At 43.8% G+C, this 19,798-nt stretch overlaps 1 protein-coding gene across 3 annotated transcripts in view; it reads right to left on the bottom strand.

Moving 5' to 3' along the window:
* itpr2 (inositol 1,4,5-trisphosphate receptor, type 2) overlaps window positions 1-19,798 on the bottom strand; it is a 295,275-nt gene that overhangs the window by 95,078 nt on the left and 180,399 nt on the right. For all 3 annotated transcript variants that reach the window (XM_068004673.1, XM_068004674.1, XM_068004675.1), the window contains exon 38: window positions 196-331. In XM_068004673.1, coding sequence (XP_067860774.1) covers window positions 196-331 — 136 coding nt within the window. The remainder of the gene's footprint in view (window positions 1-195; window positions 332-19,798) is intronic.

The following is a 19,798-nucleotide window of genomic DNA, read 5'->3' as shown; positions in this document are numbered from 1 at the left end:
TGGAGTGGGGCTTGAACCCACGACCCATTGACTTAGAGGCGAGAGTGCTACCCACTGATTTAGTTCACAGGAAAGCAAAAACATACATGCAACCTCAGATCAATTAATTTTTTTTTCATTTGCCCGTATCTAAACTTACTACACATTATTAATTTCAATTGCTTTCAAACCTTTAACTAATGTCCACTGACTTACCTCCAGGTTGTGCAGCCTTGGAGAAATTCCCAGTTGCCAGTGGGGCATTTATGCCGCTGCTGTGCCCATCCCCCTTATAGACACTACGGATATTCCCAAAGTAACGATTCAGAAGGATCTTCCTCAAAACTGTGCCCTTTAAAAGAACAGATTAAAAAACATCCGATTAAAAGAAGATTTAAGAATAAAAACACTCCCATTTTAAAATTTAATGTGAGGCACAGAGCACGTTTAGTGCCACAGATTAAGGAAGGAATTTACGCTTCTAACCGTTATCTGTTAAAATGCTATAATACTTGTGGTATGAAGGGAGCGACTTGTTAACTTGAAATCTATCACTCATTGCTGAATACTGCAGAAACAGACATCGTAATCAAACCAACGGTTTACAAAGTCATGTAGAGCCCATCCTACACAGAGCTCTCCGCGCCTACTGGGAAGTGGATGGTAATTGCAAGCCCACATCTACCACCAGTGTCCAACCTAAAGGGGCTTCTTTACTCAGTTCTGGATGGAGTGCCATCTCTTTGTTGATACTCAAACCACATCGGTCTGTCTGTCTGCAGGACCCCCGACTTGCCCTGAAAGGCGTGGGGCCGATCGCCTAAGTTCTGAATGATTTATGAGTCTCGATACATAGGTAGCTTTTCTTCCTCATATGGGTACCCGTCCTGGGAAGGAAGCATTAGTGGTAAGGATTGAAGGAAGTGGCACTGCCTGCAATTACTGACTTGTATTCCGTTGGGTTTAGAAGGTTGAGGGGTGATCTAATCGAGGTGTTTAAAATGATAAAAGGATTTGATAGGGTAGATACAGAGAAACTATTTCCTCTGGTGGGGAAACCAGAAGGGGGGCATAATAAAATTAGAGCCAGGCCATTCAGGGGTGATGTCAGAAAGCACCTTTACACACAAAGGGTAGTGAAAATCTGAAACTCTCGCCCCCAAAAAGCTGTGGATGCTGGGGATCAATTGAAGCTTTCAAGACTGAGAGAGATAGATTTTTTTTTGGGTAAGGGTATCAAGGGATATGGAGCAAAGGCAGGTAAATGGAGTTGAGGTATAGATGATCTAATTGAGTGATGGAACAGGCTCAAGGGGCTGAATGGCCTCCTCCTGTTCTTATGTCAGGATATTGCCTTTGACAGTCCGCCACTTCAGCTCAGACAGAGTTTGCTGGCACAGCTTGATGCAAAGGAGATCATTGTGCTAAGAGGCATCATGGGTCAACGCCCACAGCTCTCACAATATTGTGAAGTCCCCCTTCGGCAGCAGGTGAAATTCATGAAGTAAACTTGATGCATAGAATTACATAGAGTTTACAGCACAGGAACAGGCCATTCAGCCCAAATGGTCTATGCCAGTGTTTATGGTCCACATGAGCCTCCTCCCACCCCTCTTCATCTCACCCTATCAGCAGAACCTTCTATTTCTTTCTCCCTCATGTACTTATCTAGCTTCCCCTTAAACGCGTCTATGCTATTCACCTCAACTACTCCTTGTGGTAATGAGTTCCACATTCTAACCACTCTTTGGGTAAAGAAGTTTCTCCTGAATTTCTTATTGGATTTATTAGTGACTAGCTTATATTTATCTCCTAGTTTTACATTCTCCCACAAGCAGAAACATTTTCTCTCCATCTACCCTATCAAACACCATCATAATTTTAAAGACCTCGATCAGGTCACCCCTCAGCCTTCTCTTTTCTAGAGATAAGAGCCTCAGCCTGTTCAGCCTTTCCTGATAATTATAACCTCTCAGTTCTGGTGTCATCCTTGTAAATCGTTTTTGCGCCTTCTCCAGTGCCTCTATATCCTGGAGACCAGAACTGTTCACAGTACTCCAAATGTGGTCTAACCAAGGTTCTATACAAGTTTAACATAATGTCTCTGCTTTTCAATTCTATCCCTATAGAAATGAACCCCAGTTTCTTGTTTGCATTTGATATGGCCTTGGTAACCTACATCACTACTTTTAATGATTTGTGAATCTCTACCCCTAAATCTCTTTGCTCCTCTAACCCGTTCAGACTCTTATTATCTAAGCAGTATGTGGCCTCCTTATTTCTCCTACCAAAATGCACCACCTCACACTTATCTATATTGAAATTAATTTGTCAATTACATGTCCATTCTGCAAGTTTATTAACTTCTCCTTGTACTTTGTCTCAGTCTTCCTCAGTATTAACTACCCCCCCCCAATTTGGTGTCGTCCGCAAATTTTGAAATTGTACTTCCAATTCCCGAGTCCAAATCATTTATGTAAATGGTGAACAACAGTGGTCCCAGCACCGATCCCTGTGGAACACCACTTCCCACCTTTTGCCAGTCTGAGTAACTACCTTTAACCCCTACTCTCTGCTTTCTGTTCTGTAGCCAGGATTCGTGAGGCCTGTACCTCGATTTCCCACTCGCAAAGCTTTACTGAGGCGTCACCATCATCTTCCGAACACAGTGATGGGAAAATGTGAGGGGTCAGCAACTTTTCATGAGCACTGCAGTTTAGCACGGAGTCTGTGTGCTTCCAAATCATCCATTCCGCTGTAACTCACTGCCCTCCGGGCCAAAATAAGTGTCCAATTCGGGCTCTTTATACAGTCAGTATTCTGCAATCCCCTTTGCCAAAACAAAGAAGTCAATACAAACCTATGAAGGATTTTAATTAAAATGCGGGGAGGGTGGGCGTCGAGCTTTTTCTAAGTTATTTGCTGTATGATTTATCAGTATTAGAACTGTGCCAACACACTAACTTCATGAATGGATCAAATAGCTGATCTGAAGCTGCCAAGATTTGGTCAGCCTTTGAACTACAGAGTGCCCTGCTCATCATCATCAAATACTACACCATCAGACCTAAGTACATCTTGTTTTCACACCTAATCAAACGCCCGTTCTCCTTTGCAAAGCCTCCATTACATTGCTCAGTTTCAGTACTCTGTTCAACGCGTTTAACTCTTTTGACGACTCAAAGGAGAAGATTTGGATTTTCAACGATTCGAGGCCTTTTATGCATCCATCTGGATGGTGAAGTGAAATGACAGACTGCAGCACCTTCACACGGGGAATAGACCATAATAACACCCAAAGTGCTTCCAGTCTAAATAGGTCTCATATAACTCTTCACTTGCAATAATGTGCGCTCATGTAGAACTCTCCCCGTGAATTGACACGGCAAAACGTAAGATTTACTGAAATACTTCAAATATACCGGATGGATGATGGAGTATCTGTTTGGGAAACAGGCAGATTTTGGATATTGTGCTGACTACATTATACAAATCCACAAACAGAAGTAGTATAATAGAATCGGAATGCACTTAATAGTTTTACAATGATTTGTTTATTTAACGTGCAACAGACCAACAGCGCAAGGTGCTGTAAAAACTGTAATTCTATGGGCGGTATGGTAGAACGGGCAGAATCGCACGGCCGCCGGTTATACACCCCGCCAGATATTCAGTTCCATTAAAGTCGCGACGAATTTCTACCCCATAGTTTTCAAGGCCCTCATCTCATTTTCGGGCTTCGATCCTGGTTCCTAATCTCACAGTTTCTATCACAACCCGATGTCTTGATGAAATTACTGCCTTCCGATCACTGAGTATCTACCATTCTTCACATCATGCTATCCAAAGACAGAATTTTCCTGTCCTCCATTGGCATCATTTTCTGATAAATGTGCAGCAACATCACAATCAGTGTTCAATATCCTACAATGCACATCAACTGGCATTGCATGGAGATGCTGTGAGGACTCGTAAGAACGACAAGGAACACTTAACTCTAATGGTGAACTTTTAAGATTACAATTCCATTTATATTATAAAAAATAACAGATACTAGGAGTCAGTAAAAGGCAGCAACCTAATCTGAGAGTTTGGCAGTCATTTATGAGCCAATCGATCCTCAGTCTTAATGTCTGGGTTCAGCCCCTATACTGTAAGTTAAAGCTTCCTAACTCGCTTGCAGATATCTATTCTACATAGAAAAATACAATGTCCTTCAAGGTACCTTTTCTCATGCACTCTCACATATCTAAATGGATGTGTTTGCTTCTGACTACGGAGAATGTGCAGGGAACTGGAAATAAAAGCAGTCGAAAGTGATAAATCAGTTCATTTATACAGCACATGGAAAGTCGCAATCTATTCCAACTGAAGTCTGTTCCCGAGACACATTAAGTAACAATATGGAGCTATTAATGGCACAAACATCTAATGCGGTCGATTCCCATCTCCTCACCAGATGGCTGGTGTTAATTCCAGGAGAGGTGAGTGTTGGAAAACCTTGCACAAGGATCCCTTTTGGAATCAGCTACATATCCTGTGTCTCACTATAATTTGCTTCAGCATTATTCACATTATAATTTTGTAAACGTCAGTTTTTAGTAGTCTAATTCTATTATCTAATTCTGAAAATACTTTGTGGTGGGCAAGTTATTGGAATCAATTCTGAGGGACAGCATAAATAGTCATTTAGAAAGGCACGGGTTAATCAAGGACCGTCAGCATGGATTTGTTACGGGAAGGTCGTGTCAGAATAACTTAATTGAATTTTTTGAGCAGGTAACAAGGAGGGTCGATGAGGGTAACGCGTTTGATGTAGTCTACATGGATTTGAGCAAGGTTTTTGACAAGGTCCCACATGGCAGACTGGTCAAAAAAATAAAAGCCCATGGGATCCAAGGGAAAGTGGCTAGTTGGATTCAAAATTGGCTCAGTGGCAGGAAGCAAAAGGTAATGTTTGACCGGTGTTTTTGCAACTGGAAGGTTGTTTCCAGTGGGGTCCCACAAGGCTCAGTACTAGGTCCCTTGCTTTTTGTGATATATATTAATGATTTGGACTTGAATGTGTGGGGTTTGATCAAGAAGTTTGCAGATGTTACAAAAAATTGGCCGTGTGGTTGATAGTGAGGAGGAAAACTGTAGGCTGCAGGATGATATCAATGGACTGGTCAGGTGGGCAGAAAAGTGGAAGATGGAATTCAATCCGGAGAAGTGTGAGGTGATGCATTTGAGGAGGACAAACAAGGTAAGGGAGTACACAATAAATGGGAGGATACTGAGAGGTGTAGAGGAACAAAGGGACATTGGAGTGCATGTCCACAGATCCCTGAAGGTAGCAGGACAGGTAGGCAAGGTGGTTAAAAAGGCATATGGGATACTTTCCTTTATTAGCTGAGGCATAGAATATAAGAGCAGGGAGGTTATGCTAGAACTGTATAAAAAATTGGTTAGGCCACAGCTTGAGTACTGCGTACAGTTCTGTGATGTGATTGCGCTAGAGAGGGTACTGAGGAGATTGCTGAGCATGTTGCCAGGACTGGAGAATTTTAGCTATGAGAAAAGATTGGATAGGCTGGGGTTGTTTTTTTTGGAACAAAAGGAGGCTGAGGGGAGATTTAATTGAGGTATATAAAATTATGAATGGACTAGATAGAGTGGATAGGCAGGACCTATTTCCCTTAGCAGAGGGGTCAGTGACCAGGGGGCATAGATTTGAAGTAATTGGTAGAAGGATTAGAGGGGAGCTGAGGAGAAGTTTTTTCACCCAGAGGATGGTGGGGGTCTGGAACTCCCTGCCTGAAAGGGTGGTAGAGGCAGAAACCCTCAACTCATTTAAAAAGTACTTCGGTGTGCACTTGAAGTGCCGTAAACTACAGGGCTACGGACCGAGTGCTGGAAAGTGGGATTAAGCTGGATAGCTCTTTTTCGGCCGGCACGGACACGATGGGCCGAATGGCCTCCTTCTGTGCCGTAACTTTCTATGATCTCATTATGCAACATGGCAATACAGATGAGATCAGAATTTTCCATGAATTCCCTCCCTAAACCTCTCCGCCTCTCTCTCCTCCTTTAAGATGCTCCTTAAGACCTACCTCTTTGACCAAGCTTTTGTCCTAATAGCTCCATATGTGACTCGATGTCAAATTTTGTTTGATAGTCGCTCCTGTGAAGTGCCTTAGGATGTTTTACTACGTTAAAGACACTATATAAATGCAAGTTGTTGTTGTAGTAGAGAGGGGCAAATTTATTACTAAATTTAGGAGGTTCTTCACACATCGTTGTCAACACATAAACTGTGGGTTGGTTAGTGGATTTGTTTAACACTTGGATGGGCTGATGGGGCAACTGTAGGGTAGTTCTGGATAAATGAGTTACAAAGAGTTTCCTAATCAGAATCGATCTTGTGATCAGCCTTTCGGATGAGACATTAAACCAAGGCCCCGTCTGCCTTGTCAAGCAAACGCAAAAGATCCCATAGCACTATTTGAAGAAGAGCAGGGGAGTTCTCCCCGGTGTCCTGGTCAACATTTATCACTCAACCAAGATCACTAAAAAGAGATTATCTGGTCATTTATTTCATTGCTGTTTGTGGGACCTTGCTGTGTGAAAATTGGCTGCCGCATCTCCTACATTACAACAGTGACTACACTTCAAAAGTACTTCATTGGCTGTGGAGCGCTTTGGGATGTCCTGAGGACGTGAAAGGCACTATATAAATGCAAATTCTTTCTTTCCTTATAACCGTGTTGGACTCTTGAACAAAGGCTTTCAGCCTTGCAAAATTGTGAAAATAATTGATTCTTTTCTGCAAGAGGTCACATAGAACTTGGATATATACTTGGAAAGAAGGAATTTGCAAGGCTATGGGGACAGAGCAGGGGAGAGGGACTAATTGGATAGCTCTTTCAAAGAGCCGGCACAGGCACGATGGGCCGAATGGCCTCCTTCTGTGCTGTAAGATTCTATCCCTATTAATCACTGATTTCCCAAAAAGTGAATAACTGGCTTTACAATAGAGCAGTTAAACCTGACATGCAGCAATTATTGTTGTATGTTGATTGACGTAAAAGAAGCCACTTTAGGCCCTCTTGACCGTTGCCGACCAAGTGAGTGATTAAAATAATCGACAGTAGGCAGGTGTTTTTTTTTGTTTCGTGCCACGTTGATATGAACCTGCTGTACAGTGATGTCAACTGAGGAGAAATCACCGAGAGTAATTCTCAAGTGCTCTTTAACTAATAAAATGGTGTGGGGGTGTAGAACACAGTAACAGTTGGTACCTGTGTCTTGCTGCAATGCACTAGGCATCTGGGTCTTACATAATTGAAGCCGATGATTGCATATTATTATGCAAATTAACAAGCCTAACTTCATAATTTTGGCGTTCTACTGCCAGAAAGACATTACTGACTGCAATTCCCTTCCCTCCATAAAGTACCAAGTGATATACCCATCAATTAGAGCTCTAATCCTGCTGGGAGGGCTCGTCCTTCGGGAGAGGAATGACTTGGAGATTTGCCTTTCTGTATGCCAATTTGTGTAGGAGGTAAAAGAGCAGTACGTTGGCCAAATTGTTACCATGGATACATCGCAATATTCTAGGTGGGCAGCGATGTCAAATATAGTAAACAACTGCAAGGAGAGCTGTGAGCTGACAGCAAAAGAACCTCTCATTGAAAAAAACGTCAGCGCAAGGATTTAATACACATTTAAAGGAAGAACGGACTTGCATTTATCTAGCATCTTTCAGGACGTCCCAAAGTTCTTCGAAGTTTTGAAGTGCAATCACTGTCATTATGTAGGAAAGGCAGCTAACGGTTTGCGCACAGCAAGATTTTACCAACAGCAATGCGATAGTGGTAACACTCTCGTCTCTGAGTCAGAAGATTGTGGGTTCAAGTCCCACTTCAGAGACCTGAGCACATAATCCAGGCTGAGGGAGTGCTGCACTGTCGGAGGTGCCGTCTTTTAGATGAGACGCTAAACCGAAGCCCCAGATGTAAAAGATCCCATGGCACTATTTCAAAGAAGAGTAGGGGAGTGCTCCCCGTTGTCCTGGCCAATATTTATCCCTCAACTAACACCACTAAAAAACCCCCAGATTATCTGGTCATTATCACATTGCTGCTTGTGGGATCTTGCTGTGCGCGAATCGGCTGCCACGTTTCCTACATTACAACAGCAACTACACTGGCTGTAAAATGCTTTGGGACATCCTGAGGTCATAAAAGGTGCTATATAAATGCAAGTTCTTTCCTTATCTAGACCGTTACATGCTTTTTAGAACGCAGAATTCAGAGGTTGGATATAGGGAGAGTTACATTTGTGTACCTATCATGCTTGTCGTCACTGTTGTATGAACAGAGACTAGCTGAAACCTTTACTTGGAGTCGCTCCAAGATTTCAGAGCGGAGCAAACAATAAGCAAGGCCTCCTCCTTCAGTTTTTTTTGCTAGCCAGGCAAGGAGGAAAAAGAAATCAGAAAAGGTTTAAAAAATAAATATCGGTAGGCGTTCCCCACGGCATGATGAAGGATTGCTGTCGCTAACAGCAGCTAGACATCTTAGGGGTCATTTTCGCCTTCAGCTTGGGTGGGAAATTAGTCAGCTCATTTTAGATCCCACCTGACTCATTTCCAATTTCCACTGTTACTCCCATAAATACTCTTTTAATTCCATACTCTACGTATGACAAGGGACAAGCAACCGTGCTTACAATATACCTAGTGCTCACCTAATCATTACCCTTTATGAATGTGTCCTGGACAATACTTATCCCTCAACCAACATCAATGAAACAGATTAGCTGGTCATTATCACACTGCTGTTTGTGGGACCTTGCTGTGCACAAATTGGCTGCCACGTTTCCTGCATGTGTGACTACATTTCAAAAGTACTTTGTTGGTTGTAAAGCACATTGGGACATCCTGATGATGTGAAAAGCACTTTATAAATGCTAGTTCTGCCTGTCTATAATAAAAACAGAAAATGCTGCAAACACTCAGCAGGTCAGGCAGCACCTGTGGAGAGAGAAACAGTGTTAACGGGCACGATTTTAAAAGGGAAAAACGGGTGGGTCGGGGGCAGGGGGGCAATCAAAATCGCTGATTTTGGGAGCGGGCAGACATCCCGGCTGGAACCCGCACATTTTTGAATAAGACTCAAATCTGTGTACGTGCGTACAGCAGTCACCAGGAAGTCCCGCCCCCATTTAAATCTGGCGGGCTGATAATTAAAGGACCAAATGTGCCTCATCGAGGTACTTAGGGTACTTTATTTTTGGTGTATTGGATAGTTAAAAAGATTTTAATGTTGCCTGGGTGGTTTTCCCACTGCTTCCGATTGATGCCTGGTGAAAGCAGGCGGGAAGGGCCGGCTCAGTGAAAAATTAACTAAATAAATTAAATAAAATTACATTTCCCATTGCAAACAAATTAAATGAATATACCTTATAAAACAATGTTGCCTGGACCTCCCCCCACTCTGATCCCAATGTCTGAAATCTCCATTCTAAATTTTGCTCCCTCCCCACCGATTTCTATCCTAACTGCCGACGAGGCCTCTCTCTCTCTCTCTCTCTCTCTCCTTCCCCCACCCGCCCCCGCCGGATGTGCAGCTCCTGTCAGCAGCCAACTGGCTGCCGGGTGCGAAACCCGGAAGAGGCTTTGATTGGCCTCTTTAGGGTTGCGGTTCCCTTCTCGGTTTGGGGCCCGCAAATCACCCTTACCCCCCGCCCCCCACAACGGACACTTCCCGCCAGCATATTAAAATTGTGCCCAACATCTCAGTTCGATGACCTTTCATCAGAACTGGAAGAAGTAGAGATTTAACAGTTCTTGAGCAAGTGCAGGGAGAAAGGAGGGGGAGGAAGAACAAAGGGGAAGGTCTGTGATAGGATGGAGGGCAGGAGTGATTAAATGACAAAGGGGGAGTGGCAATGGGACAAGTAAAGAAACAAAAAGATGGGTCTAGAGGAGCTGAAAATGGCAACACAACCATTACCGGCACCTGCCGCCCGAAAAAAAATGGGAGCAATGGTTATGATCTGAAATTGTTGAACTCAATGTTGAGGCCGGAAGGTTGTAAAATGCCTAATCGAAAGATGAGGTGCTGCTCCTCGAGCTTCATTGGAACAGTGTTGGAGGCTGTGGACAGAAAGGAGAGTGGGTGTTGGGGGTGATGGAAGAGTGGACCAGAGTGTCACGGAGGGAGCGGTCCCTTCGGAATGCTGAAAGGGGAGGGGGGGGTGGAAGATGTGTTTGGTGGTAGCTTCGTGCTGGAGGTGGCGGAAATGGCGGAGGATGATACGTTGAATTTGGAGGCTGGTGGAGTGGGAGGTGAGGACAAGGGGGACCCTATCATGGTTCAGGGAGGGAGGGAAAGGGGTGAGGGCAGAAGTGCGGGAAATGGGACGGATACGGTTGAGGGTCCTGTCAACTACAGTGGAGGGGAATCCTCAGTTGAGGGAAAAGGAAGATGTATTGGAAGCGCTGGCGTGGAAGGTGGCATCGTCAGAACAGATGCGACGGAGATGGCGAAACTGGGAGAAGGGAATAGAGTCCTTAGAGGAAGCGGGGTGGGAGGAAGTGTAATCAAGGCTGTGTGTGTCTGCGTGTCTGTCTGTCTGCGTGTCTGTCTGCCTCTGTGCCTGTCTGTATTTCTTTCTTTCTTAATAAATGAGACCTCATGCAATGATTGATTAAAGTATTACAGTTCCACTTCATAGCCTGAAGCATTGTACGACATGTGATTTGCTCCCAGTGCATCACACAGCACCAGACTGGAGGCGTTTACATATTCACATGCTGGCTGAGGAGGTTGCACTCTGAGTCACCTCACTTTCCTGGCAGCAGGAATCTCTTCCAATCACGCTTCAGATCCCTGCTCCGCACACACTGTTCACATGTACAGTCACATGCTGCTGTGTTTTCGCCAGTATAGCACTTGGAAAAGGACTGCCCTATAAACACTCAGCAATTGATTCACTAGGGCTCAGGATAACTGATCGACACAATCACAAAATCCAAGTGCTTACAACAAACCAAAACGATTCCGATTATCCATAAAGCGTCTTTGCCACAAACTTATCAGGAACAATAGTCAGGCTGTTAAATGAAACCTTTAAACAAGAAAGGTCCTGTGTTACTAAGGGTCTGTTAAAGCAGGCCATTAACTCTTTAAATTCATCACCATTTGTAGTTCAAAAATAAATCATGCTCGCTAAATCAGTACCAGAAAGTGCTACACACAGACCCCTCACAGCATTAAAAAATACAACAGTCTACACTTTTTGGTTCAATTTGATAGAATTTTCTTCTAAAGATAAAGTATGAAGTGTATATTTTAGCTGTAACCAAGTATTTGAGAATGCCTTTCAATTACTTAGAGGAGGCTGTAGTTTTTAGGGGCAGGTGCTGCTTACTAAGTACCTAGGCTTTCTTTTTTCAAAAAAAAATTAAAGATTTCTCAAAAAAAGATCCTTTAGTCAACCGAGGTGGGGGAAGAGATAATTTAAACTTTTGGCTGCAGTGTAAAGTAGGCGATATCAGCTCGGCCGCCTGTTATACACCTTGCCCAAATCTCCTTTCCACTGACTTCAAACGTAAAGGAAGTTGGGAGAGATGTGCAATAGGTGGCCGATCAAATATCGCCCGTTTCACACTGTAGCCAAAAATTAAAATTACCGAGTGGAGACTCAAATATTTGTGGCCATGGAACTTCTGCTAGGGGCACAATCAGCAAAATGGGCCCGGAATGCGCTGCACACTGTGCCCGTTTTGCCGAGGTGAAGCCACATTCAAGCTTCCGCGCAAACTCATTAGCATAAGCCTGAATGTAAAATCTCCCATGTATCAGTGCAATCAAGCAGCGTAATCGATTGGTGAATGGAACAGGGAATTCTTCCGCATCATAAAGAGGAGTGGAATAAAAACAGAAAATGCTGGAGAAGCTCAACAAGTGAGGCAGCATCTGTGGAGAAAGAAACAGAGTTAATGTTTCAGGTCGAAGACCTTTCGTCAGAACTGGAAGATGTTAAAAGAGTTAAAGTTTTTGAGCAAGTACAGAGTCAGGGAAAGGTAGGGGAGAGGAAAGAACAAAAGGGAAGGTCTGTGATAGGGTAGAGGGCTCGAGTGATTAAATGACACAAGGGATGATGGTGCAAGGCAAGGAAGGTGGTAATGGGACAGGTTAAGAAATGAAAGATTGATCAGGAGTAGCTGTAAATGGCAGCAGCAAAACCATTACCAGCACCAGCTGACAAAAAATGGGAGCAGTCTTTGACCTGAATCGTTAACTCTGTTTCTTTCTCCACAGATGCTGCCTGACTTGCTGAGCTTCTCCAGCATTTTCTGTTTTTATTTCAGATTTCCAGCATCCGCAGTGTTTTGCTTTTGATAATGAGGAGTGGGATTGCCAGGCAATGAGCCCTTCTTCAACTGACTGATTTAATGCTCTTGGTCTTACATTTTAATTGGTGTCAATTGACAGCTTTGATCCGCCCTTGGTACATGAGATCCATGACCAGCAGTCAATTGAAGCCACACTGGTGTGTCCTGTATTGAGTAGAACGGGCCTGTACTCTGAAGTTTAGAACAATAAGAGGTGATCTCATTGAAACATATAAGATTCTGAGAGGGCTTGACAGGGTAGATGCTGAGAGGCTGTTTCCCATGGCCGGAGAGTCTAGAACTGGGGGGGGGGGGGGGGGGAAGCATAGTCTCAGGATAAGGGGTCGGCCATTTAGGACTGAGATGAGAAGAAATTTCTTCACTCAGAGGGTTGTGAATCTTTGGAAATCTCGAGGACAGGTGATCAAAAGCTTGGTCAAGGAGAGTCTTAAAGGAGGAGAGTGAGGTAGAGGCACGGAGAGGTTTAGGGAGGGAATTTCAGAGCTTAGGGCCCAGGCAGCTGAAGGTATGGCCGCCAATAGTGGAGCGATGAAAATCAGGGATGTGCAAGGGGCCAGAGTTGAAGGAGCGCAGCGATCTTGGAGGATTGTAGGGCTGGAGGAGGTTACAGAGATAGGGAGGGGTGAGGTCATGGAGGGATTTGAAAACAAGGATGAGAATTTTATAAATCGAGACATTGCTGAAGCAGGAGCCATTTTGGGTCAGCAAGCAAAGGGATGATGTGTGAGCGGGACTTGGTGCGAGTTAGGATACAGGCAGCAGAGTTTTGGATGAGCTGAAGTTTATGGAGGGTGGAAGATGGGAGGCCAGTCAGGAGAGCGTTGGAATAGTTGAGTCTAAAGGTAACAATGGCATGGATAAAGGATTCAACGATAGATGAGCTGAGGCAGGGGTGGAGACAGGCGATGTTTTGCCGGTGGAAGTAATTTCGTCGGTTGAATGTTTTGCTGAGGAACGCTGATGAATTTTGCTTCTGTGTTTTACATAAATCTCTTTTCTTCATATTGGTCATCTAGGTATAAGAAAATGTCAACATTGGTACTGGGTCAATCTGGATTTTCTTTCTTTTGATGTGTCCCATTCTGAATTCAAAATTGATCAGTACATTTCGCCTAGACCTGTCACTCTCCATTACCAATTCAATATCCATGTTAACACTGCATTAAGTGCTGATTTTTGGGTTACAATTTTCAGTGCAATATACTTATGACTAACTGACTAGTCCAACACTGTCCACTAAACCTGACTATCTGCTATATGGCTTAATATGTAAAGATTGACACGGCAAACTATACAAACAGAAGTAACGATGTAAAATGAAACTCATTACGAGTTGCTGAAAGGTTTATTAAATTATTGTAATAGAAGGAAAGAAAAGGAAGACTTGCATTTATATAGCACCTTTCATGACCCAGGGACATCCCAAAGCACTTTACAGACAATGAAATACTTTTCTGAAGTGTAGTCATTGTTCCCTACATTACAACATTGCAGCCAATTTGTGCACAGCAAGATCCCACAAACAGCAATGAGATAATGATCAGACAATCTGTTTTGGTGATGTTGGTCGCGGGATAAATATTGGCCAGGAAAGCAGTGAGAACTCTGCTTCTCTTCCTCGAAATAGTGCCATGGGAACTTTTACGTCCACCTGAGAGATCAGGCGGGACTTCAGTTTAACGTCTCGTCCAAAGGATGGATGATATAATGTGAACATAAGGTCATAAGAAATAGGAGCAGAAATAGGCCATATGGCCCCTCGAGCCATTTAATAAGATCATGGCTGATCTTCGGCCTCAACTCCACTTTCCTGCCCGATCCCCATATCCCTTGATTTCCTTAGAGTCCAAAAATCTATCGATCTCAGTCTTGAATATACTCAACGACTCAGCATCCACAGCCCTCTGAGGTAGAGAATTCTAAAGATTCACAACCTTCTGAGTGAAGAAATTCCTCCTCATCTCAGTCCTAAATTGTCCACCTCTTACCCTGAGACTATGCCCTCTAGTTCTAGACTCTCCAACCAGGGGAAACAGCCTCTCAGCATCAACCCTGTCAAGCCCTCTAAGAATTTTATACATTTCAATGAGATCACCTCTCATTCTTCTAAACTCCAGAGAGTATAGGCCCATTCTACTCAATCTCTCCTCATAGGACAACCCTCTTATCCCACTTATAGTGAAATAGTAGAATGAAAATTTATTCCAGCCTGTGGAATGAATGTCTGTGATCTGCAGTTCCTCCCCCATCTCCCCCTCTGCATCTCCTAGCTCATTGTTTTCATGAGAATCACCTGCAGCTCTCTCAATCTCCTCCCCAGCCAACTTCTGACTACTTAATCACTGTCCCTGGCACCTATACTTACAAACATGTTTAATAGATTCTTTTGCTCAGGGACTATTCTCTCCCTTTAAAAATAGTCAACCCACTGCTCTTCAAAAAGCTCACTTTTGATCCATCTATTGTTCACAAACAGCACCCCATCACTAACCTCCCGGTTCACCCTGAGGCGATTTGAGCATGTTGTCGACTCCCAGCTCATCTCTCAAAACACCCATTTGAATCCCTTCAGTCTGACTTATATCTGGCTTCCTTCCTGCCAAAACCACTGGCGTTACCCTGGTCAAATTCACAAATGACATGCTCTGTGACCTCGACTTCAGTTACGTGGAGAGACCAGAGAAGCTGGGATTGTTGTCCTTAAAGTAGAGACGATTAAAGGGAGGCTGAATAGAGGTGTTCAAAATGATGAGGGGTTTTGATAGAGTAAATAAGGAGAAACTGTTTCCACTGGCAGGAGGGTCGGTAACCAGAGGACACCAGATGAGGAGACAATTCTCCTCATCTTCCCTCTGGTTCTTTTGCCAAAGATATTTGGCAAAAGAACCAGAGGGAAGATGAGGAGCAAGTTATGATCTAGAATGTACTGCCTGAAAAGGTGGTGAAAGCAGATTCAATAGTAACTTTCAAAAGGGAACTGGATAAATACTTGAAAAGGAAAATTTGCAGGGCTATGGGGAAAGGGCTGGGGAGTGGGACTAATTGGATAGCTCTTTCAAAGAGCCAGCACAGGCACGGTGGGCCAAATGGCCTCCTCTGTGCTGTAAAATTCTATGATTCTAGAGTTCCAGTGCGTTTGCCCGCACTCTCCTCCTCAACCTCTGAAACATTCAATACAATTGACCACGCCACCATCCTCCTCCATCGCCTCTCTACCGTCCAGCTCTGTGGGATTGCTCTTCATTGCTCCCAATGCAGCCAGTGGACCTCCCAGCAATGGCTTCTCTTCTCGTCTCTGTGCAATCATTTCTAGAATTCCCCACGGATCCATCCTTAGTCTCCTCATCTGCAGGTTACCTCTCAGTGATATCATCTGCAAGCGCAGGGGTCATATTACATATGTATGTGGACAACACCCAGCTCCATCTCTCCACCATCTCTCTCAGGCCAGTCAGATGGTTTGACCAGCATTCATTTGTGGATGTTTCTTCCAACTGAATATCTGAAACACCAAAGCCATCATTTTCAGCCACCACCATAATCTCTGCTTCCTTGCCACTGACTCCACTCTCCTGACTATTCCAGCTAGTATATATGTCGATTATGATCTTAATAACTATCAGGAAAGACTGAACAGGCTGACATTCTTTTCTCTAGAAAAGAGAAGGCTGAGAGGTGACCTGATGGGGGTCTTTAAAATTATGAAGAGGTTTGATAGGGTAGACGTAGAGAAGACGTTTCCACTTGTGGGGGTGTCCAAAAATAGAGGTCATAAATATAAGATAGTCACTAATAAATCCAATAAGGAATTCGGGAGAAACTTCTTTACCCAGAGAGTGGTTAGAATGTGGAACTTGCTAACACATGGAGTAGTTGAGGCAAATAGCAAAGATACATTTAAGGGGGAGCTAGATAAACACGAGGGAGAAAGGAATAGAAGGATATGTTGGGACCTGTTCGGCCGAGTGGCTTGTTTCTGTGCTGTAAAATTCTATGCTATTCCATGTAACATGTAACATTAGGAGGATGTATTTGAAAGTCTGGCTGTACTTAAAGTAGATAAGTTACCTGGTCCAGATGGGATGCATCCTAGGTTGCTGAGGGAAGTAAGGGTGGAAATTGCGGAGGTACTGGTCATAATCTTCCAAATATCCAGAGGACTGGAGAATTGCAAATGTTACGCCCTTGTTCAAAAAAAGGGTGCAAGGATAAACCCAGCAACTACAGGCCAGTCAGTTTAACCTTAGTGGTGGGGAAACTTTAAGAAATGATAATCCGGGACAGAATTAACAGTCACTTGGACAAGTGACATGGTAACAGAGAGGGTAGATGAGGGCAATGCGGTTGATGTGGTATATATGGACTTTCAAAAGGCGTTTGATAAAGTGCCGCATAATAGGCTCGTCATCAAGATTGAAGCCCATGGAATAAAAGGGGGCAGTAGTAACATGGATACGAATTTGGCTAAGTAACAGGAAGCAGAGAGTAGTGGTGAACGATTGTTTTTCGGACTGGAGGGAGGTGTACAGTGGTGTTCCCCAGGGGTCAGTGCTGGGACAACTGCTTTTCTTGATATATATTAATGACTTGGACTTGGGTTTACAGGGCACAATTTTCAAATTTGCAGATGACACAAAACTTGGAAGCGTAGTGAACAGTGAGGAGGATAGTGATAGACTTCAAGAGTATATAGACAGGCTGGTGGCATGGGCGGACACGTGGCAGATGAAATTTAACGCAGATAAATGCAAAGTGATACATTTCGGAAGGCAGAACGAGGAGAGGCATATAAACTAGAGGGCACAATACTAATAGGGGTTCAGGAACAGAGCGATCTGGGGGTATACATGCACAAGTCATTGAAAGTGGCAGGGCAGGTTGAGAAAGTGGTTAAAAAAGTATACAGGATCCTGGGCTTTATAAATAGAGGCATAGAGTACAAAAGTGTGGAAGTCATGATGAACCTTTATAAAACACTGGTTCGACCATAACTGGAGTATTGTGTCCCGTTCTGGGCACCGCACTTTAGGAAAGATGTGAAGGCCTTAGAGAGGGTGCAGAAAAGATAAAAGTATTAACTGTCACTTGGAAAGGCATGGTTTAATCAGGGATAGTCAGCATGGATTTGTTCAGGGAAGGTCATGCCATACAAATCTGATTGAATTCTTTGAGGAAGTGACGAGGAGGATTGATGAGGGTAGTATAGTGGATGTTGTCTACATGGATTTTAGTAAGGCATTTGACAAGGTCCCATATGGCAGACTGGTCAGAAAGGTAAAAGCCCATGGGATACAGGGAAATGTGGCGAATTGGATCCAAAATTGGCTCAGTAATAATAAACAAAGGGTAAAAGTCGATGGATGTCTTTGCGAATGGAAATCCATTTCCAGTGGTGTGCCACAGGGCTCAGTGTTGGGTCCCTTGCTGTTTGTGGTATATATTAATGATTTGGACTTGAATGTACGGGGCATGATTGGCAAATTTGCAGATGACACAAAAATTGGCTGTGTAGTTGATAGTGAAGAGAACAGCTGTAGACTCCAAGAAGTTATCAATGGGTTGGTGGAGTGGGCGGAAAAGTGGCAAATGAGTTCCACCCGGAGAATTGTGAGGTAATACACTTAGGGAGGGCAAACAGTAAAAGGGAATACGCAGTAAACGGGAATATATTGAGAGGGGTAGAGGAAGTGAGAGACCTTGGAGTGCATGTGCACAGGTCCCTGAAGGTGGCAGTACAGGTAGATAAGATTGCGAAGAAGGCATATGGAATGCTCTCCGTTATTAGCCGAGGTATAGAATACAAAAGCAGGGATGTAATGATGGAACTGTATAAAACGCTGGTAAGGCCACAGCTGGAGTATTGTGTGCAGTTCTGGTCACCACATTACATGAAAGATGTAATTGCTCTGGAGAGAGCGCAGAGAAGATTTACAAGAATGTTGCCAGGGCTTGAAAATTGCAGCTATGAGGAGAGATTGGATAGGCTGGGGTCGTTTTCCTTGGAGGAGGCTGAGGTGTACAAAATTATGAGGGGCCTAGATAGAGTAGCCAGGAAGTACCTGTTTCCCCTAGCGGAGAGTTCAAGAACTAGAGGATATAGATTTAAGCTGATTGGCGGAAGGATTAGAGAGGACATGAGGAAAAACGTTTTTACCCAGAGGGTGGTGGGTGTATGGAATTCGCTGCCCCAATCGGTGGTAGAGGCAGGGACTCTCAACTCTTTTAAAAAATACCTGGACCTGCACCTAAAGTGCTGCAAGCTGCAGGGCTACGGACCGGGTGCTGGAAAGTGGGATTAGAATGGGCACCTGGTTGTTCTTCGAGCCGGTGCAGACACGATGGGCCGAATGGCCCCCTTCTGTGCCGTATCTTTTCTATGGTTCTATGGTTCTAAAAGATTTACTAGAACGATTCCAGGGATCAGGGACTTTAGTTACCTGGATAGACTGGAGAAGCTGGGGTTGTTCTCCTTGGAAGCTTGACAGGAGATTTGATAGAGGTATCTAAAATCATGAAGGGTCGAAACAGAATAGATACAGAGAAACCGTTCCCATTGGTGGAAGGGTCAAGAACCAGGGGATATAGATTTAAGGTGATTGGCAAAAGAACCAAAGGTGACATGAGGAAAAGCTTTTTTATGCAGCGAGTGGTTAGGATCTGGAATGCACTGCCCGAGGGGGTGGTGGAGGCAGCTTTCAAAAGGGAACTGGATAAGTACTTGAAAGGAAAAAAATAGCAGGGCTACACAGATAAGGCAGGGGAGTGGAACTAGCTGGATTGCTCTTGCATAGAGCCGGCACGGACTCAATGGGCTGAATGGCCTCTTTCTGTGCTGTAACCTTTCAATGATTGTATGACCATGAAATGAGTACTTACTTCATTCTCAAAACATGCAATCCTACAATCAAAGTACCGGGCATAATAATACTAGATAATTCTACATATATCCAAACTGAGCACAACACTGCTTTCCAACTCCACACTGAAATTATTCATCTCCACCAGGAACAGACAAAGAACCTGACGGATGGAATGAAATAGGTGCTGCGTTAAAGACTTTCTGGGCTAAAGGTATCCCACAGGATGTTCACTAGAAAGCTATATCAGAGTGGGGAAATCAGGGAATGCTGACGTATTGAATGGATTGTTCACATGAAGATAACAAAGTTCACAACCAGTTAATGTGGCTCGTGAATCGAAATCACGCGGAAATCATTAGTTATGAAGAAGCTCAGACAACAGCACTGTACATGTGACATCATGTGGAACCTTCTGGAGCAGTTGGGACCCGTAGATCCTCAAGGAAATGATTAAAGTAATTGGCACTGCTTATTAGAAGATGGTCCATAAACACAGAACTGTACCTGAAGAGTGCAAAATAAGTAATGTAAATCTAATAGAGATGGAGAA

Source organism: Heptranchias perlo, chromosome 24, assembly GCF_035084215.1.
Source record: "Heptranchias perlo isolate sHepPer1 chromosome 24, sHepPer1.hap1, whole genome shotgun sequence".
Lineage (NCBI taxonomy): Eukaryota > Metazoa > Chordata > Chondrichthyes > Hexanchiformes > Hexanchidae > Heptranchias > Heptranchias perlo.
The sequence above is the reverse complement of the archived record's forward strand: the minus strand, read 5'-3'. Positions and strand labels throughout refer to the sequence as shown.